The sequence below is a fragment of the Pleurodeles waltl genome, chromosome 6, assembly GCF_031143425.1.
Source record: "Pleurodeles waltl isolate 20211129_DDA chromosome 6, aPleWal1.hap1.20221129, whole genome shotgun sequence".
Classification (NCBI taxonomy): domain Eukaryota; kingdom Metazoa; phylum Chordata; class Amphibia; order Caudata; family Salamandridae; genus Pleurodeles; species Pleurodeles waltl.
In genome coordinates, this window is record NC_090445.1 from 184,469,498 (window position 1) to 184,490,274 (window position 20,777).

The following is a 20,777-nucleotide window of genomic DNA, read 5'->3' on the forward strand; positions in this document are numbered from 1 at the left end:
AGTTTGTGTTTTAAGGGCTTTGTTTGTAATATTATTCTAGTAGGCCTGCTAGGCCTGAACATGGGTAATGCACTACACTCTAGGGGTTACATATGTGGTTACACTGCATTATGTTGTGCCATTCTGTTTTTGTGTGGTTATGCACTCTAGGGGCTGACTAAATGGTTACTTGCGCATGTTTCTTACCAATGCTATTTTGATTATGGTGTCCTCGAAGGGATGTTCTGTGAATTACAGTCACAATACTACAATATTTGCTGGACTTGGAAACTTTCCCCACAATTCTTTGTGGGGCATTCCTTTTACAAAACATTTTTACCCATAACCCACCACACAATGTGCTCTTTCTGTCTAGGTCATCTCTGGGTCCCCACACTAGATTGGGGGTGGGTGGGGGGCGGGGGATATTATAAATAATACCAATATTTTCATTTTTTACTGAAGATGGAGGAAAAAAGGTAAATATAAGTGTTTTCATTATATGCAGGGCCACTGGTATTATGTGGCAGAGGTCCAAATTATGCGGCATGATTGTCCAATTTATGTGGCATGAAAAATCCAGTTATGCATTGACAGCACCAATAGCTCTAACTCAAGCAAATGCAAGACCTATTGCATTGCAAATGCTTGTTTTTGTTTAGAAACCTACTACACCTTTCTAAAATTCACAATATACTGTAATTCAACTGCCACAGCTGTGCATGCTGGACAGTGAATAACCCGGCTTGGGTTTCTATTGGTAGGACTGGGTTTGCTGTCTGTGAGATTGTGCTATCTGCTCACTTTCTTTAATATTTTGTGCAGTTGGGGAATGTGAACATTTTGCCCTTGTTAATTACCTACTTGTCTTTGTATTTGGCTCGGTCTTGGTCTCTCTGTGTTTCTAAAAGGTACTCGTTTCCCATAGATTCTCATAATGGAGTACTATAAGTTACTTGTCGTTGCCTGTAACTTCTCCTTCACCATTTCACTAAGTTGATTACTTGTTTCATGAAAGAAAATTACATTCTCATCCAGTTAAAAAGCGAATCGTACCTCGTATGTTGGTCCATGGAAGATTTTATGCTGAAACACTAAGGTTCCATGGTATATTCCGTGGACTAGGGTTATAAATAATGTTTAATAAATGATCACATTTTAGAGGAGATGAGTGAAATTACATGCTTGCCTGTGGAGGCTTTGAGGGAAGAGATCAAAAACAAACTTAGACTCCGTATTCCATCTAGCAGGTTTTATCTGCCATATTTGTGACATTGGTGTGTCTGGAGAGTATGTCTGTGGTTTGCATGTATCAAATGTCCATATTAGAGAAGATCTGAAATAGTAAGAGTTCAGGTCACAGCAAAATTATCTGCTTGTATCAAGTAGATAAGTGGAAAGACCAGGACTGAGGCGTCTGTTGCATTTGATAATTGTGAGCATTTGTGTTTTTTATCTCTAAAACTGGTATTTCTCCTGTTAGGCGCAGGCAAAGCAGCGTGCAGGAAGAGCTGGAAGAACGGGACCTGGAAAGACCTATCGACTTTACACAGAGAGAGCTTACAGAGATGAAATGTTAACAACCAACGTGCCTGAAATACAAAGAACTAATTTAGCTAGCACTGTGCTTTCTCTAAAGGTGAGGGCTGTCGTTATATTCTGTAAAAAATAATTTTTTAAAAAAAGGTCCAAAGAATGCCTAATGTAGTGTATTGTTTCATTCTTGCAAATTTTTATTTTGTGATATTTATCAATTTGTACTAGTAATATAGATGTAGATTTTACTTTATGTAGTGCCTATTCTCAATAACTGTTATCTTAAGTGCAGTTACTACATTATAATGTGCCCCTTTTTTAGGAGATTATTATTGTATTGCCACTGTTGCAAAGATCAAGTATATTGTCCAAACCATCTGACTCGGTGCTGTTTAACCTCTATTGAAAATATAGCAAAAATGACTAGGAAGTGATAGTTTGATTAGATTTGTAATTGTGTGTTGTCCTAACAAGATCTGACATGTTTACAAGTAATTAGTTGTGAATATAATCGCAGGTCACTTGTAAGACCCACTAGTGTGTGTGTTTAAAATTGTAGTGAGGAGTCACCTTTGCAAGTGTGAATTTTTTCACAGTTGAGAGAGACCACAGATCCATGAATTAAAGAACATTGGTTTGGTGTTTTCGGTGGTTCCTCTGAATTATGCCCGAGTGCTTCTGCTTCCAAGTGGTACATGTATAAAAGCATTTAACAGCTGATTGCTTTGTAATTATTTAAATAGCTGCATAGCAAAATAGCTATCTTGATGCATTAAAGAATTGGTTGCTTGGTCGTTGTATGTTCATGCATTTTTTGAAGAAAGATATATGAATTGTCAGAGTTCTGAAATATGAGTAAACTGTTTTTCAAAATACTTCTCTGTTAGCAGAATATGATGCTTCAGTAGGGCGTTTATAAGCCATTTAAATCACAAGGTTAATCATATTTTTTGTGGTATCTGCAAAAAAAAATTAATTTTTTTTTCCAGGCAATGGGAATAAATGATTTGCTGTCTTTCGACTTCATGGACGCTCCTCCAATGGAAACTCTGATCACAGCAATGGAGCAGCTGTACACTCTTGGAGCTCTGGATGATGAAGGACTTCTGACCCGACTTGGGCGTAGGGTGGGTTTTAAGATGTTCAATTTACAGTGACAGTTTTTTACTAGTATGGTTACTTTTGCTTGGATCGGTTTCCTGCCATTCTCCTTCAGCTCAATATATATGTTTGGATTTTGGTGACAGTGCTTAACTAAAGAGCAGTAGAAAAATGTATCTATCTAAAATGACTGCGCTCAACATGTATTGTATTGTAATCATATTTATATAGCGCTTACTACCCCTGACGAGGCGTTGAAGCGCTTTTTGATGAGTAGCACGCTACTCCGGAACCGAACAAGAATTAGTGATGGATTAGTATAGTTTAATAATGTCTTTCCTTTCTGACATTTAGAGGTATACATTGTTACATTGTTAGGAAGCTGAGTTATTTTGTTCTTTATATAATATTCAGATGGCAGAGTTTCCCCTGGAGCCCATGCTGTGTAAGATGTTGATCATGTCTGTGCACCTGGCTTGCAGTGAAGAAATGTTAACCATCGTCTCCATGCTTTCTGTACAGAATGTTTTTTACAGACCAAAGGTATGTAATTCCAAACTAAATCATAGAGCCCAATCTTATTTGTGCCTATTAATGTTCTGTTGTTATTTAGTTTTTGCAAGTCACAGGTACCTACCTAATTTAGATCCTGTCTAATAAGGGATATTAACATTTGTTAAATGTAGTAAGTAGCCAAGTGAAAGTACACTCCTGTGCTGGTGTGTGAAAGGTCTGTATACTCTTCAGCATCTGGTGCCATTAGTAAAGTATTACTGCTTCACACTAGCACTGAAAAGCCTTTAAAAAAATCAGAATTGTGTAGTTATGATTTTAGGAAAAATTTAAAAGAGAGATTATGAGCAATCTTTGAGCCTCAAAGTGTTATCGGAACACCATAGTAGAACACACAGATGCCAGCCAAAGATTCCCAAGCAAACATATGACTTCACCATAGATGTGTCTGCCATCCAATCAAAAGCCAAAACCATTCCATTGGCCTCTAGGCAAATGCATTTTTCAGCACTTTTAGCTTTAAAGACTTTTACAGAAACTTTTGAAGATCAGGCACAAGTCCACACAGTCTTGAACAGACACTCAGTCTTGAGTTGAAGTCTATCCCTTATCAGGCCTTCAACCTCAACCATACTCTCTAGTGCATAGAGATGATAGGCTCCGGTGTATCTGAAGTTCCACCAAACCGTCCAATCCTAGTCTGAATGTAAGTAAAATGTCTGCATCGGACCTAGGTTAGATACGACACTGTCCATATTGACAAACTACAGCAATTATTCTTGTAGCCTCCTTCTTCCCATGATGCGATGATGCATTGTGTACAAAGACTCTACTTTCTAATGAATACTTCTACCTGCAGATTTTTCACCATGTGTATCCCTCCCAGGTTCCATGCTGTATCTAAAAACTGTTGCAACAGCTCCTTGGCACTGACAGCGGATACCAAGTGGCCATGTGCCCCCTCTGCCCACCACCACCTACCCCCAATATGGCTTTGCAAACCCCGTGAGGCACCACCATGTGTGCTGCTTTCATTTCCTTTTTTTCTGTGTCCTTCAACATGGATCCAATCTCTTGTCTTGGATTTTTTGCTGAAAGTGTATTGGCAGTGTATTTTAGGGCCATTTCACCCTTTCCCCGCCCACCCTCCTTTACCATCTCCTCTCCCACCCTCCTTTACCATCTCCTCTCCCTCAACCAGCCCCTTCTTCCACTGTGCAAGCCCCCCCCCGCAAAACAAAAAGGAAAACTTTCAGGCATTAAGTAGTGCCCTTCCTGTCACAAATAGATGTCAGTATTGGGCCATCACAATGTTTGCTTTAATTGTGTATGGCCAAAAAAGACTCCAGTTCGTGTGAAGTGCAGTTACATGAATTCCAGAGCGATCACAAACAGGGATGCCAAGCTCACTGATATCATTAGGACCACTCCTCCTTCTGATCTCCTTCAGCAGGTAAGTATTAGAAGCAAGTCCACTGTCAGGAGAAATCATCTCGTAAGAAGAATAAGAAACAGCAAAAAAGGGGAGAGTCCTCTTCTCTTGTCTGAAAGTTGACTGCAGCGTCTGTGACTGGGCTGATTCTGATGATGGAGATGTTGCACCCAGAGTTTCCAGTTCTATCAACCAGCCCACAGCAGGTGGTGATCTTAACACAGGCTAAGCTCCAGGTTCCACTTCTCTCTGGTGCACCTTCTGGTTCCACAGAGCCTTCCTGCCCTCTGCTCAATCCTCCTCCTCCTGTCCTGGATACCGTCTTGGGGGATCAGAGCTTCCTCAAAGCTGGACTGGCTCCAGAGGCACCCATGACCGTGCCACCAAAGCAGTTCTTAATTTGTAAATAAATAGAGGTGCTGGTTCCCAAAGCCCTCCTCTTGAACACGCGGCTGTTGCAATTAAATGTGTACTGAGGCAGCGTAATCCTGAAGACATCTTGGGCCTCTTCAATCCATTTAAAGCAACTCCCTGCCCCTTCAGCTCACTCTTGCAGCTTTCTGCTTTCTCCTTTTGTGACACTTTTTCGTTTTTCCTTTCCTCCGTCTTTCCCATATGTGTCTTTTGCTTGCAGCAAATGCTTGAGGCAGAAGAGCAAGCCCCGGTCCTCAAAAATAAGTGCCGGTGCTCAGCACCGGAAACAACAAGCACAAATTAAGTACTGCACCAAAGGCATTGGCAGATTTGCTTTATCACTGCGGCCACACTTTGTGAAGCCAGCACTAAATGCGACCACTCCTGTTTCTATGTTTAAAAAAAACGTTTGGGCAAGGCGAAGCATAGGTATAAGGCATGCTTTTAGGGTGCACCTTTGGGTGAGCCTCTGTCTCAAGTGTAATAGTTTGTAGCATGGAGAAGCCTTTGGGTCCGATTTGAATGCTGTTTGAGTGTTCTCTATTTTTCCACAGACTGATGGTGTTGACAACGGTGAAAGAGATCATATCCTTCAAGTTTATATTTGTCATTATAACCTTTATTTGCTGTAACAAAATTCTAGCAGTGTGTATTTCTGAGGGGAAGTTGGATTGTCATTCCCTTCCTCTGAGGAGATTGCCTCTTTTATGGTTGTGGTCCAAAGAAGGAAGCTAAGGTTAACTTGCTGGTGGGAATACTTCAGCCTTCTTCTTTCTCTGAGCCTCCACTTCCTTTTAATGGAACTGTAATGGATTAAGTCAGTGTAGGGGGAATTAACCCAAATCTGCCCCTGCTGTTAATTGCCAAGTGGCTAGACACCATAGGTTGGGCCATGAGTGATCCAAAATTTATTTTGGCCCAAAAGTCTGGTGATTTGGGTATCCTCCTCAGAACCAAATCCTTCAAGGTTTTCTTCTCTGGTTGTTGCTGTTGTATTCCTCTAATGCCACATGCTTGCTGTCCTGCTACTCCCGTGTCCTTTGGGAGATGGCTCAACTAATGATAAGCAGCATCCCGGACCACATGAGAGGTCGATCTGCTGAAATTGTGTGGTTTGGTCGAAACTCAACATTTCGATTATGGTTTCAGGTCTGAATGTATCTGGTTGGTGTGCACTTCTGGCACCAGCCAGACAGGTCTGGATACTTTCCGCTGGGCTTTCAGGTGATCTACAGGCAAAGGTTAGAGAAATGCCTTCTCCCCGCCCACCCTAAAAGCATTGTTGCCTTCTGTAAAGTAAACCGTAATCAGCCAGTGTATGCTGCATGAGGAAAGGGGAAAATGTTCACTTTGTATCTGACATTCCATAATCGGATTGCTGCAGTGTTTAGTTTTGCAGTTTTGTCTGTTAGCTCTAGATAATCTGCATAATTTTCGGAAAAGGCGTGCACAAACCATTGACATTATTCCTAATTAAGAAAAGAGTTATTTCCTAAGTCAACGTTTGTTGGATCTCTCCTACCTTTCGTTTTGAAATCTATGGTCTGCTGGCAACACACCTACTTCAATCTGCAGAAAACCTTTGGCTTTTGCTACTGTGTGACTGATGTATTGTGAAATGGAACGTTTTGGATGGTTGTATACAGACCTTATCTGTTACTAATGTTCCAATTTCTTTAAAACCTCAACTGAGATTTTCAGTGTTTGATTTAAACATTTTATTTTCACTATAGGACAAGCAAGCTCTTGCTGACCAGAAAAAGGCAAAATTCCATCAGACGGAAGGGGATCACCTCACTTTGCTTGCAGTATATAACTCTTGGAAGAACAACAAATTTTCAAATCCCTGGTGCTATGAGAATTTTATCCAAGCGCGCTCGTTACGTAGGGCCCAAGACATCCGGAAGCAGATGCTGGGTATAATGGACAGGTAAGAAGTGTAAGCAAGACATTGTGCTTTAAATAGCAGCCTGACATTATTACTTGTTAGGTGTTTGCCTGTATCTCTGCTTGCCTCGTGATGGTTTCCAACGTTTTCGGGAGATATGATGCTCTTATGATGTGGTTATTAAAAAAAAAAAAACCTTAGTGTCAGTACCAAGGATACTGTTACCAGATGACCATGGTTTCCTCTCGAGACATGTTCCTTTCTACATTTTTTGTTGCAGGCATAAGCTAGATGTTGTATCATGTGCAAAGGCAACAGTTCGCGTACAAAAGGCAATCTGCAGTGGGTTTTTCCGAAATGCAGCCAAGAAAGATCCCCAGGAAGGCTATCGTACTCTTATCGACCAGCAGGTGGTGTATATCCACCCTTCAAGTGCACTGTTTAACAGGCAGCCAGAATGGTATGTACGTTTACTCATCTCTAAAGCCATTGTTGAGAAGCGGACAGTCTTTCTGTACAAGCAGCCTGCTCGTGAAAACAGAAAATATAGTCCATAATGTTCAACTTTTATTTGCTACGTATTCAGATATCCTTGCTTAGCTCAGTCCACAGCTTATAACTAACTCTGGCCTGCAGGCATGTCTTTCATTCAGTGTTTCCAAATTGTTTGGTTGGAGAGTGAAAAATGTATTAAATGTAAGTGGCCGCTGGAATGTATTTTTATGTATTGTTTCTATTGTAACTTGAATCACTGCTAGTCATTTGGTAGAGCAATAGGATACGGATCTATTGCTGGTTATAGATGGGAGGCTGATGGCCTCCAAGACTGTGCAAGTGTCTGAAGCTACCTGTCATTGTGCATATGCTTTTCAAGTGGGTGAGAAGATAATGCCTGGCCTGTGGTTGTGTGCGAATTGTGATTATTTAGGCAAGGACACACTTGTCGGGTAACCGATTACACTCTCTAATTATTTGTCGTCATCATTATGGTAATTTTGTGCAGAGACTAATGGAAGAAGACATGTAAGACACCTTGAGCTGTTGAAGCGACATTCTGGCAAATCCCATCTTCACATTTACTATCAGTCGTGTTTTGTATTTTTTTTTTTAAATAAGCGATTGCAAGAGTGTCTGTGGTGACGATGTGATTTCTGTTCTAAATATCTTGTTCTTGATTGATTTCACCGACACAGGTTTGTCATCGGTTCCGAAAGAGTTTGCACTTTTACCTTTGTTTTGCCTCTTTTCAAAAAGTCTCTGAAAACCTCATTTGCACTCATAGAAATTCTTTTTGTTTGCTTTCTCAATTTCTGGAGTAGGTTGCGCAGTGAATATTTTACACCACTGCTCTTGTTATTAATTGTAGTGTTCTCATTACAGAGTCCTGCTCCTGTATAACTATTTCAGTCCCGCACAATGAGACTACTCAGGCATGCTCTGTTTGTGAGGCAAATTATAGCTGACCCTTTGTCTAACACGTGGCGCGTCTCCAGAACCATTCCTTTCGATAGTAGCCTAGCTGTGAACATTCACTATTAGTGAGCATCAATTTAGTTTTCACACAGTGTTTTATGTCGCTCGTAAACATTACCATTGTCCTTTTTTTCAGCATAGTAATGCTTATACGCAGAATAATTCCACTTATTTAATATCGCTATCATTGCTCTATTCGCTGAAGAGGATGTGGTTGAATTTACTTGACTTAATTTTCTTTGTATTTAAGGGTTGTGTATCACGAGTTGGTGCTGACCACGAAGGAGTACATGCGAGAGGTTACAACCATCGATCCCCGCTGGCTTGTCGAATTTTCTCCAGCTTTCTTCAAGGTCTCCGACCCAACCAAGCTCAGCAAGCAGAAGAAACAACAAAGACTGGAGCCCCTGTACAACCGCTACGAAGAGCCCAATGCCTGGAGAATATCCCGAGCTTTCCGCCGCCGGTGATCATAGGAGCGCGCACATTTTCAGAATCCTCTACAGACTCTTTAGTCGCCACTGGTGCTGGCGGGAATTATTTGTTCTTCCCAGAGAATATAGACTGGGCCTTGAACTTAAAAATGAACACATTTGTATTATATACCCTTACCTACTTCCTTTTAAACAAAATGGACCCGGTACATATGACTCTTCAGCACAAATCTTGAGGTTTTACACCCCTAACCGGTGGTGTGACTTGGTTGATTTTGTTACAAAGATCATATTGATTCGCAGTTTGAACCTGAACCCACCAAAACTTAATTTTTTTTTAAAATGTGCCTATTCTTTTTATTAATTAGTCTCTTGCTCTTGATGTTGCCACCTACTGTATTTATTTTTTAAATTTTTTTTGATTTCCCCCTGCCAGATGCTTTGAGTTCAGTGATCGTGGATATCAAACAAGTTTGACAGCTCACATTAACTCCTAATAAAGTATCTGTTTTTTAAAATGTTTTATATTTATTTTGGAAGCGGGGGTTGTATGTCTCTGGATGGTTTTCGACTGTTCGTCTTTGTCATCATGGCCTACTTGCCAGGGAGACAGAATAGCCTTATAAATTGCTCATTCCACTCTGCAACGATTGTTCATCCCTCCACTCAAAATACCTGCAGATGTGCAATACAAGAGGCATCCTGCCACAGAGTGTGTGATGTGTTTTATTTCCTCTATAAATGTCATGATGTCACATCTACTGAGCCGTACCGAAGGCCTTCGCCACGGTTAGCGTCAGCATGGAGCCTTTCAATAAGCTTTCACTTTTCAAATAATAGAGGATGGCTAGCAGATATGTGCCATCGTGGTAAAAACATATGTAAAAGATGCATTCCGTGTTCCCTCCTATTTCAAGACTCAAGCACTGTTACCTGGATTCTGCAAGAAGCAGAATGGCAATGCAACTCTGCAGGCTCTGCAGGCTTCAGCATTATTTATGCTTGACCCCATCCTTATCAACTTGATTGGATAGGCTTCTTTTGGAATGGACTGCAAGTCTTGCTTTATAGTCAAATATGCGGGTTTTTTATTTGTATTTTGTAAGATTGACAGAAGGGGAGTTTCACAATGATTTGCGACCATTTCTGCCCATCTACTCCTCCACCTCATTTAGATTCGAGGGGAGCCAAATGGCTTCTGCCTTCAGGGCAAAATCTGGCTCGGCTAGCAGAACTCCTTCGCATGGGTGCATATTCACTACTGGGTCGACAGGTATAAGTGGCAGTCACTGCATTTCCGCACCTGAGCTTGCTGTGCGAGGCTTGAAGGTCCAGGCCAGGGCTGACATAACCTGAACAAATCTTACACGAAACGGCCATTGTATTTGTTTTTTTCTGAAGCAAACTCCAGCTTTGGGAGTTTCAAAGAAGCAAAAAAAAAATGCAGAGTTGTGCCAAACCCCGCCTTCACTCCACATTCTTCTCTGCCTTCAGTGCACCTACTGCACTAGTGCATGCACTGAAGCTAGTGGATGCACTACAGGCTGCACCATGCAGTGATCTCTACTACAGCAGGCCATCTGCCAAGATTAAAATGAGGTTCTTAGTATTTAAAGTACTTAGCTGGCCAAATTAGAGGCCATTCCATCATGTGTAGCAATAATATTGCAAACTCTCATGGTTTTCCATCAGTGTTCATGTAAAGGGCCTTGCTTTCTGTTGTTCTGAGATATCATTTGAGTTCGTGTGAATAAGCTGATGATTCAGACAGCACGTGATCTACTCATGCCACTGAAATGAGAGGAAGACTAACTAGTGGTTCAGTACAACACGTTAGACCGATTTGTGCAAGCACAAATGGACTTGTAGCATCTTCTATTTCCAGGGGTGGCTCCTTGGCTATGGCGAAGGAGCATCGCCCCCCCCCCCCCCCCAGCCAAGTGATGAAAAATGAAACGATAGTTTCACCATTGTTTCATTTTTCATCTGCTGGCTCAGCCAGCAGTACAAGGGAGGGGTAGGGCTGTGCTGTTGGCGGGTGAGGTGGGGAGTGCATTAAGTGCACATGTACGTTTGGCAGGCCATCTGAGGAATACACAGCCAGGCTGGAGAAACTGCACAGACCCCAGACTTGTGTCTGAGTGGCAGTGACTGCTAATCAGACCAATCCTGACATTGCTTACATGCTTTTTAGCATGTAAGCAGCTCCAGGATTACTGGGGAGCCTGTGCTAGTGTCCCAGTGAATATTGGGGCACCACATGGAGGGAAGAGGAGCGCAAGGTGGTGGGAGACGGCAATAAGGTACTTTTTTTTTTTTCCCTCTCCGCACCGCCCCTTGAGATTTGCAGCAGCCACCGCTGTCTATTTGTCAAAGGCCAGAAGTGTGCTAACTAGAAATTCATCTTTTTCCAATATGCAACACTCTTTCGTGATGTGCTTCTCTGTGTCTGTACACATGAATCTACTTCATCCAATGAGTGGATTCAAATGAAATGAAACAGGTGTTTGAGTGCCTGTCCACATGTTACTCAAAATAGGACTGTACATCATGTAATAGGTGAAACATTTTGTTTCTTTCTCAACAGCAGGGAGACTTAGAAACCTACATACTTCTCTATGTGCTTTTGTTGCTAGTCAGTTAGGCAGTCAGTGGAACACCATGTTTTTCGAATAAGGGTAGTTGTCAAATATGTAAGTAAATATACACTGAACCAATTCTATGGGGATGACAGCAGCCGAGTGCCAGTACTATGGAAAAGCACACAACCAACTGTCATTCTGATGTCTTCATTTGAGTGTTCAGAGTACTAAGAAAAGTAACTTTTTTTTTCTTTCTTTAGATCAAGTCTACAAGACAGCACAGCTGTCTGGTTTCAGAGAAATAATGTGAGCTTCTCTACGACTTACCAGTGTTTAAAGCCCCTGCTCATTTCTTACCTTTGGTGGCTTTCCTGGTTTCAACCTGTCCATCTTGTGTTTGTCCCTCCTATGGAGCAAGACCTCTTTGCGGTTTGTTTGATTGGGAGGCTTCTATGCTTCCTCTACTGGCTTTATGAAACTACTTTTTACTTTTTGTTAAAGCACTTCATGAGTTCATGTTTTCAAGTTTTCTCTCTCGTGCTCTTCTCCGCAGCCGTTTTGCTCTCTTTTGCCCATATGACTCTTTACTCCACCTGCACTTGTAGTGCTGTCTCTTGCCATTGTGCTTCCTCGACCAAGTTACATGTTGCTCTGTTTTACTTGTGTATGTCTCCCTTTGCTCCCATGAGCTTGCCTTCATGTTGCTTCTCTCCCTGCCCATAGTGTTTCTTCACACCTCACAACCTTCTCATTCATTTTATTTATTTTTTTAAAAGCACCTGCGTGTTACTTTTTTTTATTTTTTTATTTATCAATTTATTGGTAAATTTAAAAAAAAAAACTTGGTGGCTTTAGGTGCGTGAATCTGTATTGAACCATGTACAGGCCTAAAACATGGCAACATTTTTAGCCACACTGCATAGCAGCTGTGATGCAGTACAGCAGTTTTTTCAGCCACGCTGCACAGCATCAATGATGCTGTGTAGCATGGCTTAAGACATTGGCAAAGCAGAAAAGCAGATAGGCCTCATAGGTGGCACCTGTTGGCTTTGCCAATACTTGTTTTGTTAAGTCACTAATAGCTTTGAAAGATTGGGAGACTGGTGGGTGTGTTGCTTGTAGTAGTCAATGGAGCTGTTAAACTCTGCACGTTTGCATAAAAAAGGAGGACTTGCAAGTGGACTGAAATAAAATCTTAGAAGCTTGTAAAAGATATTTATTTCTCCTGGAACATATAGTGGCTAGGAAGTAGGAAAATTAAAATCAGTCTATGGAATCTCAAGTGAGTTAGACTAAGGGAGGCGCAATAGGCGAGATGTGCGCTCAGACTTGGCTAACAAAAGTCTAACAGTTTGATGTGCTGAGTAAACCTGGTTTTGGTAATGATTTGCCCGTTCCCTTTGGAGCTTGGTTCCAAGCAGCAAGGCTTTTCTCAGCAGTAGAGTGTTGTATATGTGTGACTATCAGCCAACCCCATAAAGAAGTTAACAGCCCAAGCAAGTTAGTTAAAGAATAAAAATAAGGCAAATTACTATAAACATATGGGTAAAAATAATGTGAATTGTAAACATATTAGAAACACCATGAGAAGAGTAACTGGCTGAGACAATAGCAATCCTGGCTTCAGGTGACTTGGAGTTGTGGACTCCAAATGCTGCATAGATGTCTTCTGACCAACGTCTCTTATCTCTTGCTTCCAAGATTCTTTGCGGATATTTTTGGTTGTAGGTTTCATTTTAGGAACTTCAGCTGACTCAAGGCCCCTCTGCACACAGACCCTTCCCAGGACAATTCCTCTCAGCAGGTGCTTCTCCCCAACATTCAGACTTCTTGTACTATGATCATCAGTGGGCCGCACTTCTCAGAAGATAAGTCCCGATAACAGGGTTAAAAAAAATTCAAAACAAAAACTGGGACGTAAGCCAAATTTTCTGAAATCTGCCGGGACAGCTGCTGAAAAAACGCATCTGTCCCGGCAAATCCAGGATGCCTCGTCACCCTAGCCCAGGCCATAGTTAACAGCTATTGATGCCCACCTACATGTGGGAAATAACTCTAGTAGCATCTCACCCATTCTTACCACAAGCAAATAAGCCACCTGTTGCTTCATCTGCCTGCTTCACACACTCACTGAACTTCGAATGCTTGTGAGGAAAATAAGGGGAAAAAGATGGCGGCGGGCTGACACCACAGTGAGTGATCACCCCACTGTGCCCAGCTTCTGCTTACTGCCTCCACCCTTTTGCTATGTCTGTGGTGCTTCACAAGCCCTGTCAGATCTGGATTGCCCCGTGGTGGACATGGCACTTTACAAGCCGAGAGAGTCCCACGGGAAGGGGGAGGGGTGGGTCCACAGTGGGTGCTTCCTCGCATGCAGTGGCTGTGTCTCGGTCTCGGCTGAGAGGCTCTCTGCGACTCTAGATGACTGATCGATCATGAAGTTGCTCTAGACTGATTTGGGAGCCAGCCTGTTACTTCATGGGTGCTCAGGTGGCCATTAACTCCTGTGGCAGCTCCACCAGTTGCCAAACTACTGATGGATGATGTGGGAGCTGGTGAGTTGGTCTTTGCTCCACTGTTTGCTCCCCTCGCACGGTCTCCTTCATCACCATGCCACAATGTTTCAGCTGCCTCGTCACCTAATGCGCTACAATGTGACATATTAAGTGTGTTTGACTCGCCCTGAATTTAACTACTCCACTTCTCCGAGTGACAGTTTGGAACAGCAGACTTTAACCTCGACAGATATGAAAACTCCATATCAGTGACCACTGCCCCCTCCTCCTCTGACGCAGAAACACACCCTGAGACTCAGCAAACGTGGTGGGTCAACATACAAAAAGTAGCTTCTACTGATTCTTACCTGCCACTGCGTGGTCAGTGGCTCTTTAACAGTTTCTTTTTACAGAAATTATTAATCAATTTCATTAGCTAGCCAGCTGGATGGGCTTGTGAAAAGTATAATATTACTCCTATGTGTACTAAGGGGGCAGCATGGGCTATGACAGCAAAAAGGGGCTAAATAGCCAAAAGAACTCTGTTCTGTGTAAACCGCCTTCATCTTGCTCCAAGGGTGGTCCTAAGAATAGCCGCTTGCAGCAGTGGGTTACCGCTAAGAACAAGAGAGCTACAGCTCCCCGTCATCTACTATGAATCAAAGCAGGCCCCCACCCCAGTCACCAGCATACTGTTAGCAACGGTCAGATTCATGAGGCCACTGTTGCTGCTAGCATTCTGTCCCCACCAGGCTGTATCCCCAATGTTGATACTTCAAGGGAGCATGACCTAACTTGTATGTTGGCCTCCAATGAGTCAAATCATATCAAGGGCCCCTCTCACCCTGCTGTATACGGCCCAAAGACTGACAAACTAGGGCTATTTGGTTGGCTGAAACTAGAATTATTAGACTGGGCAGTTGACCTAATACTTATGGACGACTCTAATTGTATAATGAATTATGAGATTGATCATACTAACTGCACCACCCATTCTCGCATAGTCAAAACAAGGGCATCTATTCTTGAAGTAGCTCGCATGCATGGTTTAACTGATTTATACCAGACGAGGCCTTCACCCTACAAGCAGCATTCTAGAACTGATATGATCTTTATTGGACTTCGGCTAATTTAATCTGCTAAAATGGATGTCTGCCCCAAGATCACCTCAGATCAAAACACGTTTTTGCTGATGTTGCCCAATATAGACAAGGAAAGACATTATTTTATGTTCCCCCGCTCTATCCTTTTCAAACCCAGCGTATAGAACTTGCTTGTCTGGGCTGCTCAGGGAGTTTATAACCTTGAATTCTGGCTCAGCTCCTCCAAATATCGTCTGGATCACAATGAAGGCATATACGTGGGGTACATTGCAGTTAATTCTTGATAATAATGTCAGAGAAAGAGGGTATAAGGTGCATCAACAAATACAGGAGCTAGAGTATCAGCATGCCCAAGCAGTTTAAGTCACAAGCCCGGAGGAGGTATCTATCTTGAGTAAGTGGAAAGTCGGTGAATATTAGACCCGGGGGTTCAGGGAGAGGGTTGCTGCTATCATGTAAATAAAGTGCTCCAATATAAATATGGGGAGAACATTGGCCAGGTATTAGCTCATCAGATTTCAGAAAGGAAATACAGGACCTTCATACAATGTATTAAGGATAATGATAATGATTTTCATTATGGCCTCCAAGCCATTGCAAAACAGTTAAGTAACTTGTATAAGTACATCTACGGACAGCCACAGCTAATCAGACAGCCTGAGATTGTTGAATATATGCAGGGGACATGCTTACCCTGCCTTGATCCACATCAGGTCTTAGCTCTGGGGGGAGATCTCTATCTTGGAGGATAATACAATCCTCTGGAGTTTTAAAAAACATTTAGCTAGATTTTTCTTCCAGAATTAATGAGGCTAGTTGACCATGCTGACAAAGGTGGAGAGATCCCTGCCTCTCAGAATCTCACTAATGTTGTCTTTTTAAAGAAAGAGAAGCCCCCGGAAGACAGAGGGTCATACCGGCCTATCTCATTGATTAATACTGACGTGAAAATATTTGCCAAGTTGTTAGCCTCTCGCCTAGGCCTTTTGGTCAAGTATCTGGTTTCACTGCAACAGTAGGGCTTTGTACCCAGTAGAGAGATCACAAATCATACAAACTCAGCAGTTGTATTGTTTGATTTTGCAGAGCAATTAGTTAAGAAGTTTGGCATATTATTAGACGTTGAGAAGGCCTTCAACCGGGTTAGAAGGGACTTTTTATAGGCAATAATGAGAGCTTTTGAAGTCAGCAGCAGATTTTTATCATAAGTTCAATGTCATTATAGAAACCCTATGGCCAGGTTAGCCTTGGATGGTCATAGTGCTCCATTATTTAAGACCTTTAGGGGTACCTGTCAGGGTTGCCTGCTGTCTCCTCTTTTATTAGCCCTTTATATTGAGCCTTATTTAAGTCTAATGTTCTTAACAGTATTGAGGTCAAAGTTAGTGCTGATAATGTTGCAACTTCTTCCCCAGGTCCTTTGTCTACATTTGATTGTGTCACATGAGGCTACAAGGTTCGACGCTCTCAGGATATATGCTTAACCCTACTAAAATACAAATTCTACTCAATTTTCAATCGGAGAGCTCAATTCTGTACATAGTTTCAAGTGCCACTTACTTAGGAATCAGACATGGCACTAGGGTTTACTGTATCTTCCAAATGAATTACTAACATTTATTACAATCAGCTATAGTTTAGGTGCAATCATGGAATCGTCTCCCGTTCAGCATATTAGGGCATTGCAATATTTTTAAGATGAACATTCTACCAAAGTTTCTTTACCTTTTTTGCGCAATACAGCTTCGTGTCCCAGACTTGTTCTTCAAATGCCTTGAGGGTGCTATTTGTAGATTCATCTGGGGGCTATAAGTGGGCCAGACAAACCATTCTTTTCCTGAAAAGTCCATGCAGTTGGAGGGAGCTTTCAATTACCTAATTTTAAGCTTTACGTGTGGGCTGCCTTTGGAGGCTGTATTAAGAATCTGCTAACTGGACCTGTCTGTAGTGGAAGCCTATGAACTCTAGGGTCAGGTTTCTTCTGTACAGGCTTTCAGATCCTAACCACTTTAGCGGGTCCAGTTCAAGATCACCAAAGACATTACTCGAATCTGGAGAAAAATCTGTGCCACATATTCTTTACCCTCTATACACACATATTCACCACCGGTGTAATCCTACATTTCCACCTATTCTCCACAATCCTGTGGTTAAGGTCTGGTTTAAACATGGATTAAAGATGACTGGGCAGATATTTTTTTTATTTCAATGGGTTTTGTTCATATTCCACTCTACAAATCCTATTTGACCTCCAGCCTTTTTTCAGGTACCTACAGATAGACAATTTCTTTCTGCATAATTATGCAGCTCATGCAGCCCCGGAGGATTCTGATATTTTGTCCTATCTATGTACCTCACCAGGCAAGCCATTGATCAGGGCACTCCATCCGCTTTATAACCACTAAATATCTGATAATCAGTCTATGTTGGCTTTCAAATGGAGTTCTGGGCTTAAGTTGGATATTCTCTCTGAAGAGATCACTGGTGCTTTTGCGATTACTAATCACTTGGTCATCTCTGTCAGTTTAGAGCTCTAACAATTTAGAACTATTGTATGCACTATTACATTCTTAAAATAATTTGCAAATGGGTCTCTAACCATGCCTCTGATAAGATTCACTGCCCAGTATGGATTTCATGCAGCAGACACTGTCCATATTTTTGACGGCTGTCCCGCTCTACAGGATTTCTGGTCTAGCATAGTCCAGCTTCTTTCTTTTCACCTCGGTCATGGTTTTCAGCTATCTCTCAAAGTGAATATGATGGCTCACAAAACTGATTGCAGCTCTTGGTTAATTGCAGTAATATCTGTTGCAATTCTTACTGTCTGACTATGTATTGCAAGACTCTGGATAAAATCCTCATCCCTTAAGGTAACCGAGTGGTGGGCACACTTTTGCCCGATTTTCAAGCTCAAATCTGCTATTTTGAAGACCAAGGGCACTACCGCGTTAAACACCTCCAACGTATTTGGGCTGTTTTCTTTGTTGAGGTTTGCCATTTTTGTTTCTTGCTATTGTAGGCCTTGCATGATTTCTAATGTCCGTTTCGCTGCTCATCATTGTTTGTACCCTTATGCAACTATGCAATGATGGTATGTGATCATATCCAATTCTAAATTAAAAAAAGAAAACAAAATGGAGGTATGTGACGGTAGCTGGTTATGTATGTCAATTAGGGGTTGCAGCTGCGACCGCTGTCTTGCCCGTTGCAATCCCTGGCCTCACAGGTGGCAAATTCAGTGCCACGAATTCCTACATTCCTTACTTTCGGCCCACTGTTCTTTGACGCCAGGCAACCCTGCACCAAAGTTGCTGCACTGAATTGTGCCAGTGGGAGAGAATGGGAGAGAGAAAAAAATGTGGCCTATTTATTAAGATATTGTGCATTTTGTCTCTCTCAGTGTACTGGTGCACTTTTGGCATCCATACGCCAATGTGTAGTGAATCCTAGTTTGTTTTAATGGGTTACAGTAGTTAGCTTAGCCTATGGCTTGCAGGCTCGTGCCCCCGTTACCCAGTGACTTCTACCCTACTTAGCTTGCTCTGTTTTAGAACATTTATTTTATTAATTCTTTTAAGCTGGCTGTCTTGTTTTGACTCAGGCCCATGTTTTGATTTGCATTAACAGTGTCACCGCGCTAACAAATACAAACAAACTGTAGGTGTTCACTTTAGGTACTTTCACTCTTCATGCTTCAGAGGGAATTGTTTATATTAATTACCGTGCCAAGCACGCCTTGTTATCTATTGTTTGGGAACAAACCCACGTCAGGGGTCCAAGTAGATCTGTATAAATACTCCTCACTTTATCAGATAGTCAGAGGGATTCCAACCAGATGCTATCGCTGCTATCGATGCTGCACGTCGCCTTGACATTGATCCAGTCTTCGTGTCCCTGCGGAGTCTGAGTTAGAGACCTCATTTCCAAGGTAACAAGTGTTGGGGGCTCTTCTCATGTACATAGCATTGGCAGATTGAGGTTTAACATACCAATCTCTCTTCTAGGTTAGAGGTTAGGCCTACATGCTGGGGTAGTAGGACATATCACACCTGTCATGTTTTTTCATGATATTGCAAGATGGTGGGGGGTCTTTGTATGAATGTGTCATATCTTTACCATTCTGTTTCTTGCACTGTTCATTATCTTAATCATTGGGGCCCATGCAACTTATAACATATTGCAGTTTTTCTAAAATAAAACCTATTGAAATTTTTATTGTATCTTCGTCATTGCCTGTGTGTGATTGAGACATGTTGTTTATGTGTGAAAGGGGTAGTCTCCGTTTAACCACGATGCTCCCTGAGATGTCACACTTTTGAGTCCATGCGTAAAGGCTGCCACAAATCACCTTTGACTGTTTTGGGTTGTTGGTGAGGTACTGCTTGTGAACTGGAAACGGTGGGACGACAGTTGCGTTTTGTTGTAGGATCGGTATAGTCGCCTACAAACACAAGTACTGTCATCCTTAAACCAGAAGTCTTGCCTAGAGCAAGAGTCCAACGAGGACATGGCGCCACCAACGATGGTGTTTAGGCACTTATTTACGGATACCCCAATTATCACAGTCTCACATACTACAGGTACCATTAAACGGAGACGTCTGAGGTCTTGGGTAAGATCCCCCTCAGCTGAACAGGAACACCACCTAATTAGGCTGTAGGTTGTTCGAGCTCGAACTCATTAAAAGGACTTTGCTCCTCACTTAGTGTTCCATCTCTTTACTCGGTTTTACATTATGGCTAACGCCATAGACATTCCTGAAAATGCTAGACAGGCTTTAATGTTACATTTAGTAGCGCATGGCTTAACATAAGAGGGCGGGATGTTACATTCATAGTAGAAGCTAGTGAAGCTTACCAAACAGAAACATTTTATTCTTGGGTCACAATTCCTGCGAAAAATGACAGTTCAAACACATTCTACACATATAACATTGCGAACATACCTCAGCGGTACCAAGCATACCAGTATCTTGAAATACCGCTCACATATCAAGAGCATCAGAACTGGTTTGAAGGTGCCCTACCACATGTAATGCAATGTGTGAGATTAGGTCCTTTAGGAAATGATGGACCAACATGGCCTATGTTTGCCACATACACACCTCACCCACGTATACGAAACATGCAGGCAGCAGACCTGCAGGGCTCATACTTTTAACTAATAACACTTTACAGACGACTAGTTCAGTTCGTAATGCGGACATTGAACACAATACCAGCGCATCCAGCTGGATACCAATTGGCTACTGGAATTAATCCACAAACAGTACATACCATTATGGGTAAAGTACCCATAGAACTAGAGAAAATACCGTTCTGGATAGCCCAGAAAACTAATCAGCTGGAAGCTGTGCTTCCCCTTATGGGACCACAGGAGGAACACAGAATTCTCACTATATGCTTGCCTTTTGGGATGGTTCCCTCAGTAGATGACTGTGCCACATGGGGTACAGTCTTCGCTGCTATATATACTACCACCCATGCTACCCCGACACTAGCCAATTTACCAGAAGTGTTAAACAAATGCAGAATGAACACGGGGCTGCACCAGCCCTAGATTTGGGGATGAAATGAATGCGTAATTTTGACGCAGTCTCCTCAATAATGCTCAGTAACATTAAAGGGGAAGCGGTAGCACTGGCAATACGCCAGCGTCTCCGAGAGATTCCATATTTGGACCAGGAGAGAGAACTACAGAAAGTAATTTCCGATACATATACTAGTATAGGACGGGATAGTTTGGCAGCCAAACCGAAGAAGCTTGAAATACAATGTACCACCCCGAAGGAAGGTACTAAACAAGCACAAGAAACTTCAAAGAA

The 20,777-nt window shown here is 42.1% G+C and overlaps 1 protein-coding gene across 1 annotated transcript in view; it reads left to right on the plus strand.

Moving 5' to 3' along the window:
• DHX8 (DEAH-box helicase 8) overlaps positions 1-9,103 on the plus strand; it is a 251,735-nt gene extending 242,632 nt beyond the window's left edge. Inside the window, exons 18-23 of the mRNA XM_069237773.1 lie at positions 1,463-1,618; positions 2,505-2,642; positions 3,031-3,159; positions 6,709-6,905; positions 7,144-7,323; positions 8,587-9,103. Coding sequence (XP_069093874.1) covers positions 1,463-1,618; positions 2,505-2,642; positions 3,031-3,159; positions 6,709-6,905; positions 7,144-7,323; positions 8,587-8,806 — 1,020 coding nt within the window. The 3' untranslated portion in view covers positions 8,807-9,103. The remainder of the gene's footprint in view (positions 1-1,462; positions 1,619-2,504; positions 2,643-3,030; positions 3,160-6,708; positions 6,906-7,143; positions 7,324-8,586) is intronic.
• Positions 9,104-20,777: the final 11,674 nt, after the last annotated feature.